The sequence below is a fragment of the Apis laboriosa genome, unplaced genomic scaffold, assembly GCF_014066325.1.
Source record: "Apis laboriosa isolate Shangri-la unplaced genomic scaffold, ASM1406632v1 scaffold1_cov151, whole genome shotgun sequence".
NCBI classification, from domain to species: Eukaryota; Metazoa; Arthropoda; class Insecta; order Hymenoptera; family Apidae; genus Apis; species Apis laboriosa.
This window is the reverse complement of record NW_025222279.1, coordinates 1,342,374-1,361,835: the sequence shown is the minus strand read 5'-3', so window position 1 is coordinate 1,361,835 and position 19,462 is coordinate 1,342,374. Positions and strand designations below refer to the sequence as shown.

The following is a 19,462-nucleotide window of genomic DNA, read 5'->3' as shown; positions in this document are numbered from 1 at the left end:
AAAAGAGAGAAAGAGAGAGAGAGAGAGAAAAGGATGATCGAGAAGATAGATTGTCGGATTGTGTAACAAAAAAGATTCGATTTATTGTTTGTAACGTATATTAAAACAGATGTATAATATATCGATAGAGCCAATAAAATCTACGATCGCGTTGTTCTTTAGTTGTTCACATTTAACTAGATTTTTGTTTCTTACAGATATACCTCACAAAAATACACTTCTCTTTGTTTGTAACATTCCTTATTCTTTACGGGAGCAATTATGAGTAATAAAAATATCGTTCAACGAATTCGATACGTTCATAATTACACGAACGTAATTCTCTTCGCGTTATTTATTTGTTTCCATTTATATTCTCGCGTTTAAATATGTATGTATCATTACTTTTATTTTTTTTTTTTTTTTTTTTTTTTTTTTTTGTTTTTTGTTCATCACAGATTACTCTTTCCCGAAAGAAATACGCAGGCCATAACGTTTGGAAACTTTCTTTCTAACAGTTTCTAATGCGATAAAATTCAATTGACGCGTGACGTGCCTTTCTTTCTTCTTATTCAATGGTCACCATATTATTACTTTTTCTTTTTCCAAATGAACGACGATATCCAGGATAAAGAAATTTCTATCTCCCAGAGTTTACTCGATTTACGTACGCGATATACGTACGTAACGATACGTATAATATATATAACAGTGTCAGCGATAAAAGTGCTCATCTCTTTCTTTTGTTATCTTTTTTTTCTTTTCTATGTATATAAAGAAACAAATACGTTAACAATTACGTAAAACGAGAGTAGCACGAATGTCTGTGTGTGTTTTTTTCTTTACTTATTATATATAATATACTGCATATTTTTACTTTCTGGCACAAAAGTTAATATTACGTACGGTAAGATCTGTACAAAAATAAGGAGCAGCATTTTAAGCGATTATTCTTGGGCGAAAATACGAGATTCGAGAAATTTTACTTTTTCCCTGTGTTTTTTTCCTAGTTAGTTCCTTCTAACGTGCTCGAGTAAACGTTCTTCGTTCTCTACTTTCGCTTGGTTTTCTTCGAAACGCGCTTTCCCATGCTATGGCTGTCCCTATAGTTGCACATTTAACAATTTGTTCAATTTCATTAAATCATATATACTTATTAGTGTGTGTCTGTGTATATATATATATATATATATTATATATAATATATTCTAAGATTTCCTATAAAAAAGAAGTTTCGTCGCATGGTGAATCAACAACCGTACGATTCGGCGAAATATTCGCAAGTTTTCTTTTATTTAAATATATATATCAATCCGTCGTAAAATTTCTCTAGTCGATTCGAATAATTTTGCACCATGTGTGATTATATTAGATTCACGAAATCGTACGGCTGACGCTACCCTAAAGTCTCCTATAAAAATAATACAACAAGCTTCGCTATGTTACCATATAAGTCGGTAGCCGTAAGATCTTACAATTATAACAAAATAATTAATATCGTTTACGCGGCAACAATCGATTCGGTAAATTGCATCTCTTTCTAATCTCTAAGCGTAAAGAGAATGTGATCTATCTTCGGTGTTCAATAGCTTGTACGAGAAAAAGTATATATTCCTGTAGACCAATAACGATTAATTGCTATATATAGGCAAAAACCTTTGCGAAATGGATTGACTAGCGATTATTAAAAAAAAAAAAAAAAAAAAAAAAAAAAGTTCTATATAAAATTGGGTTTACAACCCTCGAAAATTATGAAATCGGAGAAACGAACGAAAGAAGATGAAAGAGGTCGAAACTAAATTCGGATGGGCAAAGAACTAGTTACAATAATAAATGTGTAAGAAAAATAGTCGATGCTTCGTTTCTTGAACAATATTTTTTACAAGCCAACTATAACTACGGATAATCTTTTTTTATCGGAGCAACGTATCAAGATCGTGATATTAAATATCGCATGAATAATCATCGTGACAGTTGCTCGACATTATTATGTATTTTGGGTGTTACTTTTTTCGAAGTTTTTACCTTGTATTCCCCTTGTATTCGACGGTACAGTCACCCTCTTTCCAGGCGTTGAAGTCTCCAATCAATTCAATGGCACTTGCACTGTAAGGCTTATACAGTATATGTACATGATACAAGTACATAATGCCTTTTAAGGGTTTGTACATTTGATATTTAATCGTATCATCATTAGATATTATCTTTGGCTTTGAAGCGTCTTATATCTTTTCTTTCTTTTCTTTTCTTTTTTTTTTTTTTTTTTTTTTTTNNNNTTTTTTTTTTTTTTTTTTTTTTGTCTTTTGATCTTTCACCCCAAAATACATTATTTATCAGAAGCTCAATGAAAATATTCTGCGAAGATATTATACTTGTCCTTTTGATATATACTGTTATCTCTTTTATTATTTTAGTTTCACGATAAATTTCATTAATTTTTCTCTTCTTTGATTACTATTTTATAATTAGACATTTGCTAAATCGTTTTGGTCAGTCTATGTACATATATTTTTGTGTGTGTGTACATGTATGTGTGTATGTGATAAGACTGTATGATATTTTCGTAGATATTTCTCGTTTTTAAGACACAAGAGTAATTCCAGTCCACTACGCAAGGGAAGAATTTTAATCGATCAACGTGTTTAAAGGGAAATCGGGGAATCGAGAATCCCTAAAGTTGCGCTCAAAAAGTTACTTCGTTTATCGTAGTTCACTGGTTCTTTGAATAAAAATTAATTATTAACGGCGATATTAGTAAACCGATCGAAAATTACAATAGCTAGTAAATAACACCTCCCATGCAACACGATATAATAATAAAATTAATATATAATCATTATAATCGTTCGCTATTATATGTCTATACGACATTATTGTTTTTTTTTGTAAATTCAAGGTAAATTAAAAAACAAATTATAAAAAAACAATGGCGAAAAATCCTATTAAAAATTATCAGCCTTTACTGGCACGTTACAACTGAATTTGTTAAAAGAAAAAAAGAAAAAAGAAAAAAAAAAGTAAGATACAAAAAGTCGTATCGAACATTTAAAAAACATCATTTTACAGACATTAAAACTAGCCCTGCTTTTTATAACTATTCGAGACTAGACCTAAAATTGGCTATTAAGATAATTAAATTCTATCTTTTATTATCTTGTCATCTATCGTGTGTAGTCCCCTAAATATAATAATTTATTAGAATATATTATTCAATTAGTGAATAAATTTTTATAGAGTAATACGTATTAGATATGCAGCTATAAAATTAAAGTGCAAAATAGTCTTATTCTTTTACTTTTACGAATTTCGATACAGCATCGTCTAATAAACAGTCTTCCAACATAAGCATGCGTATCTTTTTTATTAAAAACGCTAAAATACCTGATAAACTTTCCTAGTCGATTTATCGAAATATAAATTTTTTTTCAATATAATGTGGGAATATGATCAAATAAAAAAATGTCTAAAATAGATTACTGATAATAAATAAAATATTATAGATTTACCTCCTCTTTAACTTCTGCCAATCATATACAGAATAGAAAAATATATCGTTAAGCTAGTTAATAAGAGATAAGAAACATACAAGGTTGTACGAAATCGTAAATCGGAACAACCTCATAATAGTATTCAAATGCCTCATTATTTCAAAGAAAATGCTGAATTCGAAAAACCTAAGATTCTATAAAAGGTTAAAATACACAGAATATATATACATATATAAAATGTATCCCACAAAATCTTTCTATCCCCCTGATGAATTACAACGTATTTGTAATTAGATGCGAACCAGCACATACAGTTATCTTCTTTTTTTCTCCTTTTATACGTAAATGCGTTTGATGTAATTACACTAATAGAGTTGATACTCCTCGAATTTTCGGCACAGCTTATCGATTTCTTCGTACCTAAATTGTGAGCCCACAGGGCTGGAAGCCCTAGTGGCAGGTGCAGTTCTACTACGACGTACAAAACTTCTTAAGGGTATTTTGCTATGTCCCTGATTATGATTCACATCTAATGTCGAATATCGTCTTAAAGCTCTGCTTAGTCGTTCCGACGGTGTATAGTCGGTCACTTCTAAGCTATGCTGATCCTTCAAAGTAGTTTTAGTCTCTTTTGTATCCAACATTTTTAAACTAAAATTTGCAGAATGTCGTTTAGTCCTGTCCAGCATACACTTTGTTTGGACAATTTTAGGCTTGTCTTTATCCAATATCAATGAGTTTCGTCGTTTCATTTTATCGTCCATTGCCCTTTCTTGATTCACGCTATATCCAAACCTCGATCTCATCACAGGTCCAAGATATAAGTGATCTTTTTTATCTTGCTGTTGATTCTCCTTCACTAAACTCAAACCATCTTCATAATCAATCGATCGTAATCGTATACCTTTCATATGATTAGTACCATTGGTTCTTCGTTTTATACCATCTTCATACTCGGCCGAAAAATTTCTTTTAGGCTTTCCTTTCTCGAAATTTATAGAATTCCTTTTAGTCCTGTCTAACGTACACTTTGACTGTACAACTTTCGGCTTGTCTTTATCTAATATTAACGAATTTCGTCTTTTCATTTTGTCGTCCATCGTCCTATCTTGATTTACACCGAATCCAAATCTCGATCTTATCAATGGACCAACATATACAGGATCTTTCTTACCAAGCTGTTGATTTTCCTTCACCAATCTTAATCCATCCTCGCAATCGATGGAAGTTCTGGCATGGTTAGATTGATCAGTATTGGTTCTTCTTTTTATACAATCTTCGTATTCAACGGAAGAATTTCTCTTAGGCTTTCCTTTATCGAAATTCATGCCAGTAGGCCGAATATGATTGAACGAGGTTCTTCTCTTACCAAATATGGAATCTTGTAAATGTGGTATCTTGGAAGTACTCTGAGAGAATTGCACCGGAATCCTGATACCAGCATCCACAAGGAATTCGTCATCCGACAGCATTACCGGTATCTCGGGCATAGAGCTACAAGGCCAACAAGAGTTATAGTGAGCTGCAAGCGTTCTTACAGTGGCAGTGTCCTTGCTGGCAATGTTAGTGGAAAATTCGCGAGCATAATCTCGAGTTAATAGAAAATTTTGCTGCGATCTTCGCCGATTTTCTCTCATGATCGCCAAAAAAACAGATTTTGCATAATCGGACGAGGGACAAGAATGAAAAGTATATTCTTCCCCATAATTGCATTCACACGTTTCCGGCCACAATATAAAGGGCAATGATAATTTCGATCGGCTTTGCTGAGTCTTTTGCATTAGATAATCACTGCACGATCCATTGTCAAAGTTAGTATGGGTTGTACTAATATTTGAGTTGGTATACCCTATTCTTTCCCAAGGGTGTGTTAGTTGAATTCTGTTAGATGCAAAGCATGCAGAATTTGATATTAGGTTTCTGCTGAAATTGTTAACTAAACTAAAAGATAGAGAGAGAGAGAGAGATTCACAACTTTATTTTTCGTCAGTTCTAAAGAGTCTATCTTTTCTATTCGAATATTAGTTCTATTCGAATGTTAGTACAACACTTATAATTAAAGTTACTTTTATTTATAAAAATATATATATAATGAATAAATAAATATATAACTTATGTACCTTGTTTTTAATGATTCAGTTGATGGACGAGGAGAAGTTATGCTATCTATAATAAATATTGTTAATTTTAATTACTATTGTATAAAGTAATCTATATTTGAATGATAATAACGAAAAACAAATACAATTACCTTTGGAGGTTGTTTGCGGCCTGAAAAAGGAATAGAATAAAAAACATTAAATTAATTTAAAATGTAATTAAATTATTACATAGTCAAATTGATTACATGAATAGATATTCAAATTATAATATATACTTACGCTTTCGAGGAATCAGCTTGTCGCCATACGCCTATAATTAAAATATTTTAAATATTTTAATCAAAAATAAAATAAAATAAAATAAATGAAAATAATTTTAATAATAATTTAGTAATAATACATTGAAATTTTTTTTCACATACCTTTTTTCGGAGCTGGGACTTTTCCAATTGCTATTCCTGATATTTTCTTTTCTTCTTCAAATTTTCTATTATCTTCAATTTCTTGTTTTGAAAGTACTCCACTTGGCTGAAACAAAATTTTTTATATAAAAATGTTCTGCATTAATACATTGAATTATAAATAATATTACTTACAGTTCGGGTTTCATATTTAAGTACTGTCTCGTCCAATTTTTTTATAACAATTGTTAATGAATTTAATACATCTCTATCTTTTTCGCTATTTATTAAATGCGTCACCGTTGTTTCTAATATAGTTAACAATTTTTTATCAGCCGGTATTCGGAGGAGACTTTTTAATTGAGGCATCAAATTAACTACTTTCATTCTTATGTTAGCTATATTATCTTCAGCCAAACTTAATAAAGTAGTATAAAAATGCTCCTTGAAATAAGTAGAGGAGAAAATTTCTAAAGCTTTTATCATTATACGAACAAACATCATTCTCGAGTAAGAATTCGTATTATTGGCCAATTCTGAACATAATTTAGTACGAAGTTCTACTCTTTGCGCAGATTTTATGTTATAACGTAAAAATATAAGATATAGATTTCCCGATGAGAGACGAATAGGTATTGCCCTCTGAAAGTTAAAGATAAAAAAATTTGATTGTTGTATATTATTGCAAAAAACAAAATATATAATAACGAATTTATATTCAAAACTTACAGCATGTAATATTCTGAAAAAAGCCATTGGCACAAAATATGAATATATAAAATCACTTGGAAAATATTTAGGCAATACTTCAAACTGTGAATGTATTAAAGATACTAATCTCCAATTATGTGTACCTGCTATTTCTGATTCACATTTCAATAAAGCTCTACCTATTTCCATAACAATGGAATCCTATATTTGACAAATGGAATTATATAAATAAAATAAATATATTTCGTATAATTATTATAAAAAAAGCATACAAACCATTTTATCTATGCCGATAACGTGACTTTCAACCAAACATTCAAGAATTAATGCTATATGAGGAACTATACCTTGTAAAACTTCTTCAGAATTATCTTTTAATAATTTTATTAGATCTGTTTTTATCCGTCCACTTTTTGGACCCAATACTTTGGCTACCTGTATAATGATTTTCAATAGAAAATTTTATGTCATTTTTAAATTGTAAATCATAAATTCTTACTTCATGAATTCCACACGCTACAGTTCTCCGAACCAAATAGTAATGATCGCTTGCCAATGCAGTGAATGTAAGAAGCAATGAATCTGTATCATCTGGAGAATTCGATACAAAAATGAACATTGCTGGAAGATTAAATGCGCAACATCTTCTGCATTCCACGTATTTCTCGTCTTCGTCAAGATCAATATCCATCTAGATTCGTATTTTGAATGTAAAATGTATATTATAAAATACATTCAATTTTATGTTTTTATACTTACAAATGGAATATGATGCTTGGATTCTTTCCTCATTATAACAATGCCCATTTGTGCAAGTTGTTGATAATATTTTAAAAACCATGTTTTTTCCGCGGGTAATAAACATTCTAAAATATCAATAGAAAAATGAACATATTGTGATTGCAAAAACAAAATTTCAATTAAGAAATCTTACTTTCTAGGCCAAGTACAATTTTTCCAAATTCTTGGGAAATTATACATATCACGCTATTGTCGTGATATATAGACTGTGAAGTTTCACATAATTTTTTAACAAGTGGAACTATGATAGTTTTTATTGTTTCTGTAAATAATTGTTATCATATTTTTATCTTGATAAAATACTTGAATTTTAATTTAAAAATTGAAATATATTATTATAGAAAATTTGAAATGCTTATGATGCATAACTAATCATTAAGCATACCTTCTTGAAAATAAGGTAGCAAATACGCTATTGTTTCTACAGCGGCGCATCTTACATTGCTTTCTTCATCACTTGCTAATTCTACGAGAGATGGTAGCAAAGAGGTTTTTAGAGTGTCAACGTTAAGGCCTTCAGCAACGAAACGTAGCTGCAAGCAGATATTAGCTCGTACTTCACTATTTACATCCTGACAGAGGGAATGTACCATTGGTAGAACTTCCTTCTGTATCCTGATAACAATTTTAATACGTATACTTATTTAATGACTTTGTTGAAACAAATTTCTTTGAATAATTTTATTTACTATTAAATTTTAATATGTTTAATCTTTCATTTAGAAATATTGTTGCTGATATAAATTGATTAATAATAAAAATATTAATATTAGAATTTGATAAGATGAAACATACTCACAGACCAGATTCAAATCTTGTACAAATCTTTCCTAATATCTTGCTGCATATTATCCTTGAATAGATAGGCTGTGATAATTGCCCTTTGTTTAGACTCAATGGAAGTATCTGTATAATTTTATTACTATTATCATTCATATGATATTACATTAATTTCAATAATGTTCAAATTTTAAGAAATATAATTATATCATTGATGTTAAATAGCATTTTTTTATAACAAGTGAATTTTAATTAATAACTTGCTTAATCTTGCCAAATAAAATAAAAATAAATCAATTTTATTTTTTACTGAAGTACTATAATCATATTATAAGATTGCATACATGCTATAAAAATGATTATACATTTGCCCTTCTAAATGACAATATTTTCTGAATATCAATTTCTAAGATCATCTATACAAACCTGCTTTCTTATGGTTTCTATCGGCAGTAACTCTATCACATCCAGTAAGGTCTCCAGCCATGCATGACAGATAACTTTAAATGTACATATATACATATTTAGTTATAGAAAATAATACCAAATGCATGAAACTGTTTAACTAGCAAATCTAATGGATAAGCAAAAACAATTTCTTTACCTGGATCACGCTTTTCAAGTGAATCTAAGATACTTTGAAGGAATGTTCGACTAAAAACATTATGGTTGACAAGTTTCTGTTCTAAAATTGTTTTGAATGTACTTGAAGCTGCAATGTGAAATTCCGTAGATGCAGTAGCTAATGACTGCTGCAGTTTTGGTATTACACGTGTTATACATGATTCTGTTTCTGTAGCTAACAGGTTTGGTAATGATTGTATAAAATTAAGTTTTTGAATTTCATCGCCTTTCCTGAAATAATTATACATATAACAGCAAACAAAACAAAGCAATAGTTAATTAATAAAGATAAATTATAAAAATAATGATTTATATTATTTATATTCTAAATTTTCTATTATTTCAAATAAATATTCATTATTCATTATTATACAGAGAAAAAATTTTATTAAATTTTAAATTTAAAAAAAAATTTATTTATGAAGCATGAAATTTTCTATAATCATTAAATTTTTATAAAAATAATCCCATCAGCCAATTATTTTCCTTAAATGTATGCAATTTTCAAGGACAAAAATCTTTACATAACATATCCTTTTGAAGCATGTGACAATGTTTTCACTGCTATAGTATACATATATGAATACATTGTTGCATTTTTACAATTTTTATTTTTCATAAATTGTCATTATCATAATAAAACATTCATTATTATAATGTTATTATATAAAAAAGAAAAAAGATCAATAATAGTATCAAATTTTTAAATAACCTACACTTTGAAATTTTATTATTCCAAACAAGGTCTTAGCTAATTGCTTACGATAGAATGTCATTTCTTACGAGTGTCTTTAAAGGACTATAATTAGCTACGCTTAAACGACAGGATAGTATACTTCTTGAACGACGCTGTGATATTTTTAGAAATCGTGCATGAGTTCATACGAAAGAGAAACAGCCGAAAGGAAAAGACGGATGATATATCGAACAATAACGAACTAGATTTACTAACTAAAAAATCATTTTCTATCCAACTGCTTACCGAGGAGATGTGCTCTTGTATAGAGCTTCCTCTTGCAACATTTTCAAAGTGCATCTTATTTGACGAAAACACAATAAAGGAGCGAAGACGAGATTAATTTTTTTTTACATGGATGTTACACGCGTACGCACTCTCATGACGCACTTGACGCAAGAAAAACAACACAACGGAACGTAGATGACAACTAAACTGGGCTCCTACTAGTCCTACTCCAAAGTATCGATTATATGTGACTTGTCGTACGAGACGTCGAGTATTTCCGAGTTTAGCCGGAACAGTCCGAACACAGCCTACGTACCGATGAAAACACGTAATGCTATGTCGCGCGTAATACAATAGAGCGATGCGTTGATCAGTAGTCAACGTTGTGTAATCGACAAACCGATGTAGTCATGTCACGATTCTTGAATGATGATGCATATCGTTTTAAGATACATTATTTGCATATTTCTGAAAAAGAATACTGCTTAAATCGCAGTATTCTTTATAGCCTATTACGCAACTCCGTGACACGAAAATCTACAGCAATGGAGACGAGTTTTTTTACGAGTTCGTAAATTTGTAAACTTTCATCGAGTATACTAATCTTTTTTTTATTTATTTGTTAAAATTTAATTGAATAATAATATGGACATGTGTAGTTAATATAATAAAATTAATTTGTGTATTATATATATAATCAGACAGGATTACATGATTTAATTCAAGATTCTATATAGTATTATTTCTCGAATCACTATGCGCAAAATTATTACAATTAAATCAAGCCTAAATATCAATTTTGTGAGTACTAATGACAAAATTATTTTCACTTTCAGAGAAAGTGAATCATTATTGTCTCAGATTTATCATCAACAAATGTACATATAACCTTTATTCACTTACGTCAAAAGATGAAGTGCTCTTTCTATAGGTTTTTTTTCCAAATTAGGATCTAAAGTGTGTTTCTTTAATTGCTCTTCATTCTAGAGAAGGAATTATAAATCGATCGTTTTAGAAATGTTCTACTTTGAATGAAATGAATATGAATAATGTGCACATAATGTTACTTACTCTTATATCAGGTATAGGCTTGTCTAATTGAAGGCTAGCAAATTCCTCATAGTCCATAAACATGATGCACGCATTTTACGATGAATGCTGTTAACGGATATAACCCCATTTATTTGAAAGAATTGATCAGAACAGGAAACGCATATTCAGGTGATATCTCGCACGGAAGTAAAAAACACGATCGTTCGCGATGGATTTCAAGAATGATTATTGAAATTCTACATGTAGATGCTCCTATAGGAAATTCTTGAAGATGCAGGACGCAAGAAATGAATATTACCGAACACACGCAATTGTATAAAATATGAAATATATTTACTTTTCATAGTATGTCGTATAATTTAGATAATATACGTACTTTACGGGCATTGCATAGAGTTTATCATATACGTTTAACAATATAAAAGATTACAGTTTACATTAATATATACAGAAGAGCGAAAGATTTGGATCATATTTGAACAGCGCCATTGAACTTTCGCGTGTATCTTATAGTTTCAAGATAATCGCTTGTATCCTCATACGAAGCACAATTATATGTTCTACAATTTATATGTTCTAAGTTTAAAAAATATAAAACAAAATGTGATAATTATTAATAACAGAGAGAGAGGGAGGGGGGGAGAAGAGTATGAACTATTCAATCGTAATTTTTATTCCGCAGTGAATAAACTTCTGGTTAAAAGACAAAAAGGAAGCGGGAAACACAATGTATATAGAATGAAAAAGGAAACGCGATGATGCAGTCAATGCTGTTTTCTTATTGCGCGGAACGTATTAGCAAACGTGAAACAATCTCGAAATTACGAGACATTTCGATAAAGAGATGTGCGTTTGGTTAAAAGTATTTAAAAAGATAATGTTAAAACAACGAATGGAAACAAACCTCACTCCACCTTTCTTGATTCGACTGCAATAAAATTTAAATTTTATTATCGCGATTCGTTCCACAGATATTGATGTCTGAAAGCAGTTTGCATTCGAATATCTATGGAAATATTTTTTTCTCTCTGCTCGCATAGTATGCGTATTTTACACTTTATATATATACACATACATATATATATATATATATGTATATATATATATATATATTTTTCCTTTATTCTTATTTTTTACAAAAATTCTTCACGTAAGAAAAGAAATTACGAATAATATCATTTCGACGCAAGTCTTGTCCGCTAAAGCTTACATTTAACAATAAACGTTTCTATATGAATGTCCAATAGAGAGAGAGAAAGAAAAAAAAAAAAAAAAAAAAAAAAAAAAAAAAAAAAAAAAAAAAAAAAAAAGGAAAATTTATTATTAATTAAGATTCGTTAAGGAAGCACCCTGAATCACTGTATAACAGTTAAGTCCTATCGCTAAAAATCGCGAACAATCGATAGCGTTTTGTGACTTACACAATGTGCTTATACAACTTATATTTCTAACATAATCTATCGTAAATTTACATATTTTAACGAAATGAACAATCAAGCGATGTTATAATGTATTTCTTCGTTCCATGCAATAAGATATTATATGTACATCGCTATTGTTCCCGATATCATACATACGTTCCAGTTTGGACTAGTTTCAGCCGTAATGAGACCACATATATACGAGCCAACGTGTATCCATGATCTCGACTTGCGACTTTTCGCTTCTTTGATTCTCGAGGTGCCAACATTTACATATACACAGTGCGCGTGTGCGCGTACACATACACACACATACACACACATACACATATACATGCACATGATACCTACACACACAATATACAAGCGACCACAATTCTATGGCTCCTCGTTTTTTTTTTTAAACGTAACTCTCGTCGTCAACTACGGATCTTCCGTATCCTAGATGTCTGGTAGTAACCGAGGCACGAGGTTGAGGAGGCGGACGATAAGGAGGCGGTGGTGGTAAAGACCTTGACCTTCCGGCCACTTTGTGCCTGTCTTCCAGATTCATGTGCACTGGCGGCAGATGCCTCAATCTCGGGGGAAGCGGTGGTGGTGTATCTGGCCACGTTCTCTCTTCTTCGTCGTCTTCGTCACCGTACAAATCGATTGCCTCGGCCTGCTTGAAAGAGTACAAATCGTTTCTCTCTCTCGAGCCATATATCTCGCTCGTTCTATCCCTGTTTCCGTAGATACTACTTTCAGATTCGTATCTTTCCGTACGTGTCGTCTCTTTATTCACGTATATCTCGCTCTTCACTTTCTTAAACTCGTAGAGATCGCTACCCGAATGATAGCTACCGTTCTGAGAGACGGGTGATTCGCGATTAACATACATTTCCGACTTGACCTTTTTGAACTCGTTGAAACGTTCCTTCTTGAATTCGTATCTGTCACTAGTCAACGTCGTATCCCCCGACAGATCCTGCTCCGAATTGTGAATCGAGACCCGTTCCGTACAAATATCCTGCTGCGTTGCTCTTTCGTATTCAGACCTAAGATCCCGCGTAATGTCCAGCTGGGAGTTCCTGTAAATGTCCTTGCAATTCTCTACGTTCTCCTTCATGGAATCTTGCCTGAGATATTCCCTTCCGTAGATATCCTTCTCGTCGAACCTGTCTTTGCGATGATCATGTTCGTCCAATTTGGTCCTCGGTGTTCTCTTCAGTTGTGCCCTTAACCAATCTTGTCTTTGGAAATTCGGATTAGGGTAACCGATACTGTTTTTCTCCTCTCTGAAATTATGTTCCACGGTATTCGGATGATGATTATTCGCCGTGTAACCGTTTATTCTCTCCTCCCATCCACCGTAAACACGTATATACGATTTGTTGGTGGATTTGTCCTCCTTGGTGAGAGACTTGTCGAAGCTGGATGACGAGGCATTCACGGCGGAATCCTCGGAGCCGACAGGAGACTCTGGGATGAAGAGTTGACAATCTGACAAGGTCAGACCGGAGTCTCGAGAAAGAGACATATGATCCTTGCGTGGTGGTTCCGTCAGGTCCAGGCTGTCCAGAGAAAGCCCACCTGCTGCAACGAAAGAAATTCCTCAGTGGATTATCTATACACTCGTTCACGAATTGAACGATAACGAAACGATATATTATACGTTCCATCTTGGACTTTTAAAGTAAAAAGAAATAAGAGTAATAAAGAAAGAGGAGAGGAAATAAGATAAAGTGAAGTGCTCACAGTGAAGGCTATCGGTGCTTTCCTCGGCTCCACTGTCGCTGCGTTCTTCCCCGAAAAGCTGTGTGACGCCTTCGCCGAACAGAACCTCGCAATGACGAATCAACATTTCTGTCAGCGTAGGTATCGCTCTACTTTGATTCACAGATGGATTCGGAGACCAGAGTAAACTAGGTCCACAACACACGCCCAGATTACTGGCGCACATAAGATTGTGCTTCGACCGCCGTGCCACATGGTGCAAAACGCAGATTAAATGCGACAGCAGGGTATAATTAGCTTTGGGTAATCTATCTAGAATACTGAAAAATCATCATCATTTTCGTTAAACATCAATTCGAAAAACTTAAACGTTGAACAAAGATATCCATTATGGTTACCCACTTTTTAATAGTTTGAACAGGATTTATTGTTTCCAAACTTTCCATCCAGAGAGGAAACAGGTGGGAAGTTAGCAAAGGATCCGGTAAAGATCTCAAAAAGTCTTTGAGCAAAGCCGCCACCGCTATGATAGGAGCATCTTCCAAACAGCTTGGGTCACCCGTGGACTCGATTTGATCTCGTAGTTCTCGTACAATTCTCACGTTTGCCGATTTTCTAAAGATCCCCTGCGTAAATGGCCCCTTGGCGAACAGTTGTTGAAGCATGACCAGCACAGGTTTAGGTAATCCGTTCTCGTCGAGTCTGGACAGATTGACACCGAATAAACTCGGATTCAACGAAAGGGATCTCCTGAGCAATCCAGTGATCTTCGATTTATTCTTCTTCACAGGCGATTTTGGTACCGGCCTTAATATAAAGTGGCACGTGTCGTGGCCACTTTTGTTACAATGTTCCAGATCGAAACCCTCTTCGGCGGACAGGGTGTGCCGTAGATTCGACAGTTTGACAGCAAAAGGCCTCTCGTGCCCTATTAACGGATATGGCGCCTCGTCCGCGGACGTTCTTGCCCACAATTGAAAAGGTCCTTGAAGATCCAACAGGCGCGTGGCCAAATTGACGCAAGCTGCCGCTGTCATTTCGGATCCGACCATAATCGTCTTACACTGCGAACACGGGAGGAAACAATGCGGATGTAGCTCGCAACAACACGAATAACAAGAATAATCGAGCGCAACACAGATATACACACGACGGGAATACGGATTCGCGATTATAGTTATTAGAGAGGATGGGTTCGCGTCGATCCCACCAGCTTCCGGCAAACGTTAAAGGCGCTCGCGTGTCCTCTAATAGAGGCATCGAGCGGCGCATGTATTTAAATACAACGCGCTCTGATCGATAACCAAGCAAGTCGACCAAGAGTCGTACAGAGATTAGAGAAGGAGGCGCTCTTTTTAGCAGTACCGAGATCCACTTCGCCGCGTTGACGTCAATGATAAAAAAAAGAAAAAGGGGGATTATAAAAATGATATAAAAAGGGGAAGAGGAATGGCTGCAGGAAGGTGAACCGATCGAACGCTACTCTAAGTCTCTCGCCTAGGGTAGGTAGGATATGTGCGAAGAATGGACCGTGAAGGCGTGACCGCCGCGTGCATCCTCTCTCTCTCTCCGTTTAGTTTGAACAACAGTCGTGTGTATACCGTCTGTGTATTCCGCGCAACGACGGAGAGGAGTGTGCTGCACTTACGTATTCCGTGTTCGTGTCACTGTCGTGATACACGACTTGAATGTTCGTGTCCGGCGGCTCCTTCATACTCTCCTCTCGTACGAGTTCGGTCAAACGTCCCCACCAGAGATCCCTGGCTGCAGCAGTCCTAAAAGAAACAACGAAATAAAGATTGGTGTGATGCGTCCCGGTAAAACCGACACCTCGACGACGGTTTTAATTCTCTTTCCTACCCTCCACTCTCGACCCATTTACTTATTGCACGTCTCCAAAAAAGAAAGAAACAAGATTCTTTTCGATGCCTCGAAGCGAAATCGCGATCATTTACGAGAGGAAAATGATGGGATGGGGTGTAAGGAAAAGAATAAGAGGGTGCAATAACACGAGACAGAGATGATGACTTACATAAAAGTGGCGACGACGTTCGTGGTGGGCCAACCTAGGACGAAGCTCGTTTCCTGAGATTTGCTCGTTTCGGCCACGTCCTCTATGTGTCCGGCAGTTAGCCACAACTCGCTCATTCTCACGGATTGTTTCAGCTTGAAGTTACCCCCGTTTCGTGCTTTTGCTATGAGCAACAGATCCGAGAAGAGAAAAAGATGTCTGTCCTGGGACTGCACACCCTGAAAATAAGGAGAAGCTTCTTAATTCGATGAATTTATATTAGTAAGTACATCGGATAGGAAATATCGGATATGTTACTTACGGTGGTGAACTGTACCGGTGTCTCCAAGAGGAAGGTTCTCGGCGGAGATTTCGGGGCTGGTGAGTTGTTGGACACGTTCAAAGATTTTTGGGATAACACTCTCGTAAGCCTTCCAGGATTTCCACCGTTCCTCTTGCGAATAAGACTCTTCATTTTCTGAAACGAAACAGACCCATCACGTGAACGAGATCAATAACAAACGATTGCTTCTATCTTTGGATTAAAGGAGATACCGTTTATATACCGGGCAAGCAGAACGAAATTCCAAAGATCCTGGCCAACCAACGATCCTAACCGACTTGGCCAATTAACACGTCTATCGTTACGTACAAATATATGCGCGAAGAAATTGGTAATCGTGGGCCATCGATGTACCATCGAGTCTGGACAAGGGATTAGCATTAAATTATCCTTGGTATCCACGATACCCGCCTCCATCCAGTTATCGTCGTTAAAGGGTCAAGAAAATAACGACTAATTTTGATGCCTGGGATCTAGGACATAAATTATTATCATCCTCGCAGCAGGTGTCTAATAACTGGACGCCAACGTGCCAAGCCGCATTAACTTTCGGATAACTTAAACAGGCATTATTTCACCGTTCGACCGCCTTCCTTGGCCCGTTCGCCTCGAAATTTTCACCCGGTTAATTTTAACGAAATGCCAGTTCACACTGCGAACCGCTGCATCCGTTTAGCGGAAGATCAACCGAGATCCCATTCGTTGAAACGATGCAGTTCCAGCCAGTGAGATTCGAGACGAGAGATCGAGAGACGGGCTGCTCTCCCGGTATCCAGTGACGTCAGTCAAGATAGACACGGATGAACAGTTACGTCTGACAAATAGCTCTCCTCCAAATACGGCGAGGAGGAGAAACACGAAATTACAAGCCGATTAACATATTTCGCTTTGACGGCGGCGGCTCCCTTTTTTCTCTCTCCTTACGAAATCGAATCGATCCTCTCGACGAGAGAGAAACCGCGTTTCGTTCCCAGTTTACTGCTAAATAGTATTGCGCCTCGTTGAGAATTACCGTATGTTAATGAATGCCGCGTAAAATCAAGGTAACACGGCGGTGATTCTACGTGATTCGAGGAAACGTTCCATCATCACGTTCGCGGGAATACGAGATGGGTTGGCGCGCAAGCATTGAGCGGGGAAGCATTGGGAAACGCGAGCACGCGTTTCACCTATGCAAAGAGCGATCTATCAGATGCCACGTACTCCTTGTGCTCTTGACAATACACTCTTTACGCCCAGTATGCAGATTAGATTGCGGTGCACGTGGGACGATGACACGTCGAGAGGCGTCATAGATAGAATGAAAATCTGTATCAGCGGATCTTTGTGGGTGCTTTTGTTTAATCGTTAGGATTAAAATAGGAGGAGGGACGAGACGATGGAATATAACAAAGATGGAACAAAGATTTTTTAACGATTATTGATAAAAAAAATTATTACATTTCACGCTTCAAACTCCACCATTTATTATTTTCCATATTTAACAAATTGAGAAACGCGCGCAATGAAACTGAATTACTGTTAAAGCTTACTCCAATTTCTGGGTAAGAGAGTATGCAAGAAACTTCCTGTTTAATCTCGCAACAACGTTTTCAACGATACATCAACAAATAGCATGGTAGATATCGTCATGGTGGAGTGTTCCGTGAGATGCGTGGGAAACACCATGCGTGGTGAACGTTTTTCCACGAGCGCGAGGAAAAATAGTCTCGACCGCTCGTGAGAATCGTTTCCTTTTTACCCATAACTGACACTGTTTCCAGCCGGAAATTCATTCTGTATTCATCGAGACTTTTGCACTAACTCCTAAACGCCCGCTAATTTTTAAAAAATTTAAAAAAAAAAAACGCAGAGAAGAAAAACTTAATACGATCTTTGTAAAATAATAAATTGCAAGGGGGTGTAAATAAATAAATACCGTGGTGAGGACATCTCGCTCGTGCAACCGGAGATTGTCGCCAGGGAACAATTCCTGGATACGGTGAAGATCTCCCTCCAGTTGACCACGTTGGAGAACGGCGCCACTTCCGACGCTTCCGTTTCCGTTCTCCACTAGGTTCCTCGCCTCTTGGCCCAGGTACCTCTCGTATTCGGCCAGCCTCTGGACCTGCAACACCCACCAATCATTTAGTTAGATTAGGCAACGATCCAATGTTTCTGTCCAATCACAATCGTTCGACCGATTCGAACGATTTTTCGCGCAATTCCACCGAAGTCATCATCGCAGCAAATTGCTATGATGAACGCAAATTGCTGGAATGGGGCACGATTGAAACGAAAACGGGTAGAAGGAAGGCATTGCGAGATAAGAAGAGTTGATTTTCCTTGGAGGGGTTCGCAGTTAAATAAGCGGAATTAAGCTGTAGTAATATAGCGATCCAACGAGCCGATCGAAATGCAAAGTGCACGTCGAAAGATCGGCATCGACGGATTTCTTTTCCGGTACGATCGCGATAATCGTCGGCCCAAGCGATACATCGAGGCGAGTTATGTAAATTGGCGGCGTAGTCACCGTTCAATCACGTCGTGGTGCCGTTTCGTTCGAGCTAACTCGGTCCCGATGGAACGTAATGTAAGACACTTCTTCCCTGACGCCGCGATCGGTTGATTCATTGCTTAATTGTTGTTAAACGGGGCACGAGGCGCGTCTCGCATCGCGCTTGCCTCGAATTTCCACCAGCTGTTTACAATAACCACCCACGTGCTTTTGCCCACGATTCCGCAGACCTCGTGCCAACCTCGTTGGATATAAATATAAAATTGTTCGATCTCGATTTATATCCCGAGGTGTGAGGCAATCGACGGAAATATGCGTCCAATCGCGAATTCTCCCTTCTCCCCCTAATCACGACTCGTCAAGGGTATAAAAAGTATAGTGTAAGATTTCTTTTACCGTCCCCCCTATTTATCCTTCGACGCACCCACTCGCGCCTCGAAATTTTCAATTAAAATGCGACCACCGTGTAACGCAACCACCCACGCAGAACAGGCTTTCGTAATTCGTTTATATCCATCGGTTCTGTTCGCGATCGAAACGAGGAATCGGATTTGGTGTCGATCGTTGCGGT

The 19,462-nt window shown here is 35.6% G+C and overlaps 2 protein-coding genes across 8 annotated transcripts in view; both read right to left on the bottom strand.

Moving 5' to 3' along the window:
• Window positions 1–80: 80 nt before the first annotated feature.
• On the bottom strand, window positions 81–10,085 carry LOC122712369 (serine/threonine-protein phosphatase 4 regulatory subunit 4-like). 5 transcript variants are annotated; one of them, XM_043931949.1, is made up of 16 exons: window positions 9,869–10,084; window positions 8,867–9,117; window positions 8,689–8,762; window positions 8,282–8,388; window positions 7,868–8,097; window positions 7,616–7,744; window positions 7,441–7,547; window positions 7,181–7,372; window positions 6,958–7,116; window positions 6,700–6,882; window positions 6,166–6,612; window positions 5,992–6,097; window positions 5,849–5,879; window positions 5,719–5,738; window positions 5,588–5,633; window positions 81–5,348 (listed from the first exon to the last, which is right to left on the bottom strand). In XM_043931949.1, exons 1-16 carry the CDS (start codon window positions 9,907–9,909, stop codon window positions 3,833–3,835), a joined length of 3,639 nt encoding a protein of 1,212 aa, XP_043787884.1. In that variant the 5' UTR covers window positions 9,910–10,084; the 3' UTR covers window positions 81–3,832. The 5 variants fall into 5 exon arrangements, with proteins under 5 accessions (XP_043787884.1, XP_043787886.1, XP_043787885.1 ...); XM_043931951.1 differs by having other exon boundaries at window positions 81–4,961; window positions 9,869–10,082; XM_043931950.1 differs by lacking the exon at window positions 7,616–7,744 and having other exon boundaries at window positions 9,869–10,085.
• A 1,129-nt stretch (window positions 10,086–11,214) lies between these two features.
• The window catches only part of LOC122712281 (rho GTPase-activating protein 20-like), a 176,267-nt gene continuing 168,019 nt past the window's right edge, over window positions 11,215–19,462 (bottom strand). For 2 of the 3 annotated variants that reach the window (XM_043931800.1, XM_043931802.1), the window contains 7 exons: window positions 18,313–18,501; window positions 16,374–16,529; window positions 16,073–16,290; window positions 15,689–15,815; window positions 14,443–15,104; window positions 14,062–14,360; window positions 11,215–13,899 (listed from right to left, as the gene is read on the bottom strand). In XM_043931800.1, the coding sequence (XP_043787735.1) occupies window positions 12,725–13,899; window positions 14,062–14,360; window positions 14,443–15,104; window positions 15,689–15,815; window positions 16,073–16,290; window positions 16,374–16,529; window positions 18,313–18,501 (2,826 nt within the window). In that variant the 3' untranslated portion in view covers window positions 11,215–12,724. The remainder of the gene's footprint in view (window positions 13,900–14,061; window positions 14,361–14,442; window positions 15,105–15,688; window positions 15,816–16,072; window positions 16,291–16,373; window positions 16,530–18,312; window positions 18,502–19,462) is intronic. The other variant, XM_043931801.1, reaches the window with a different exon arrangement.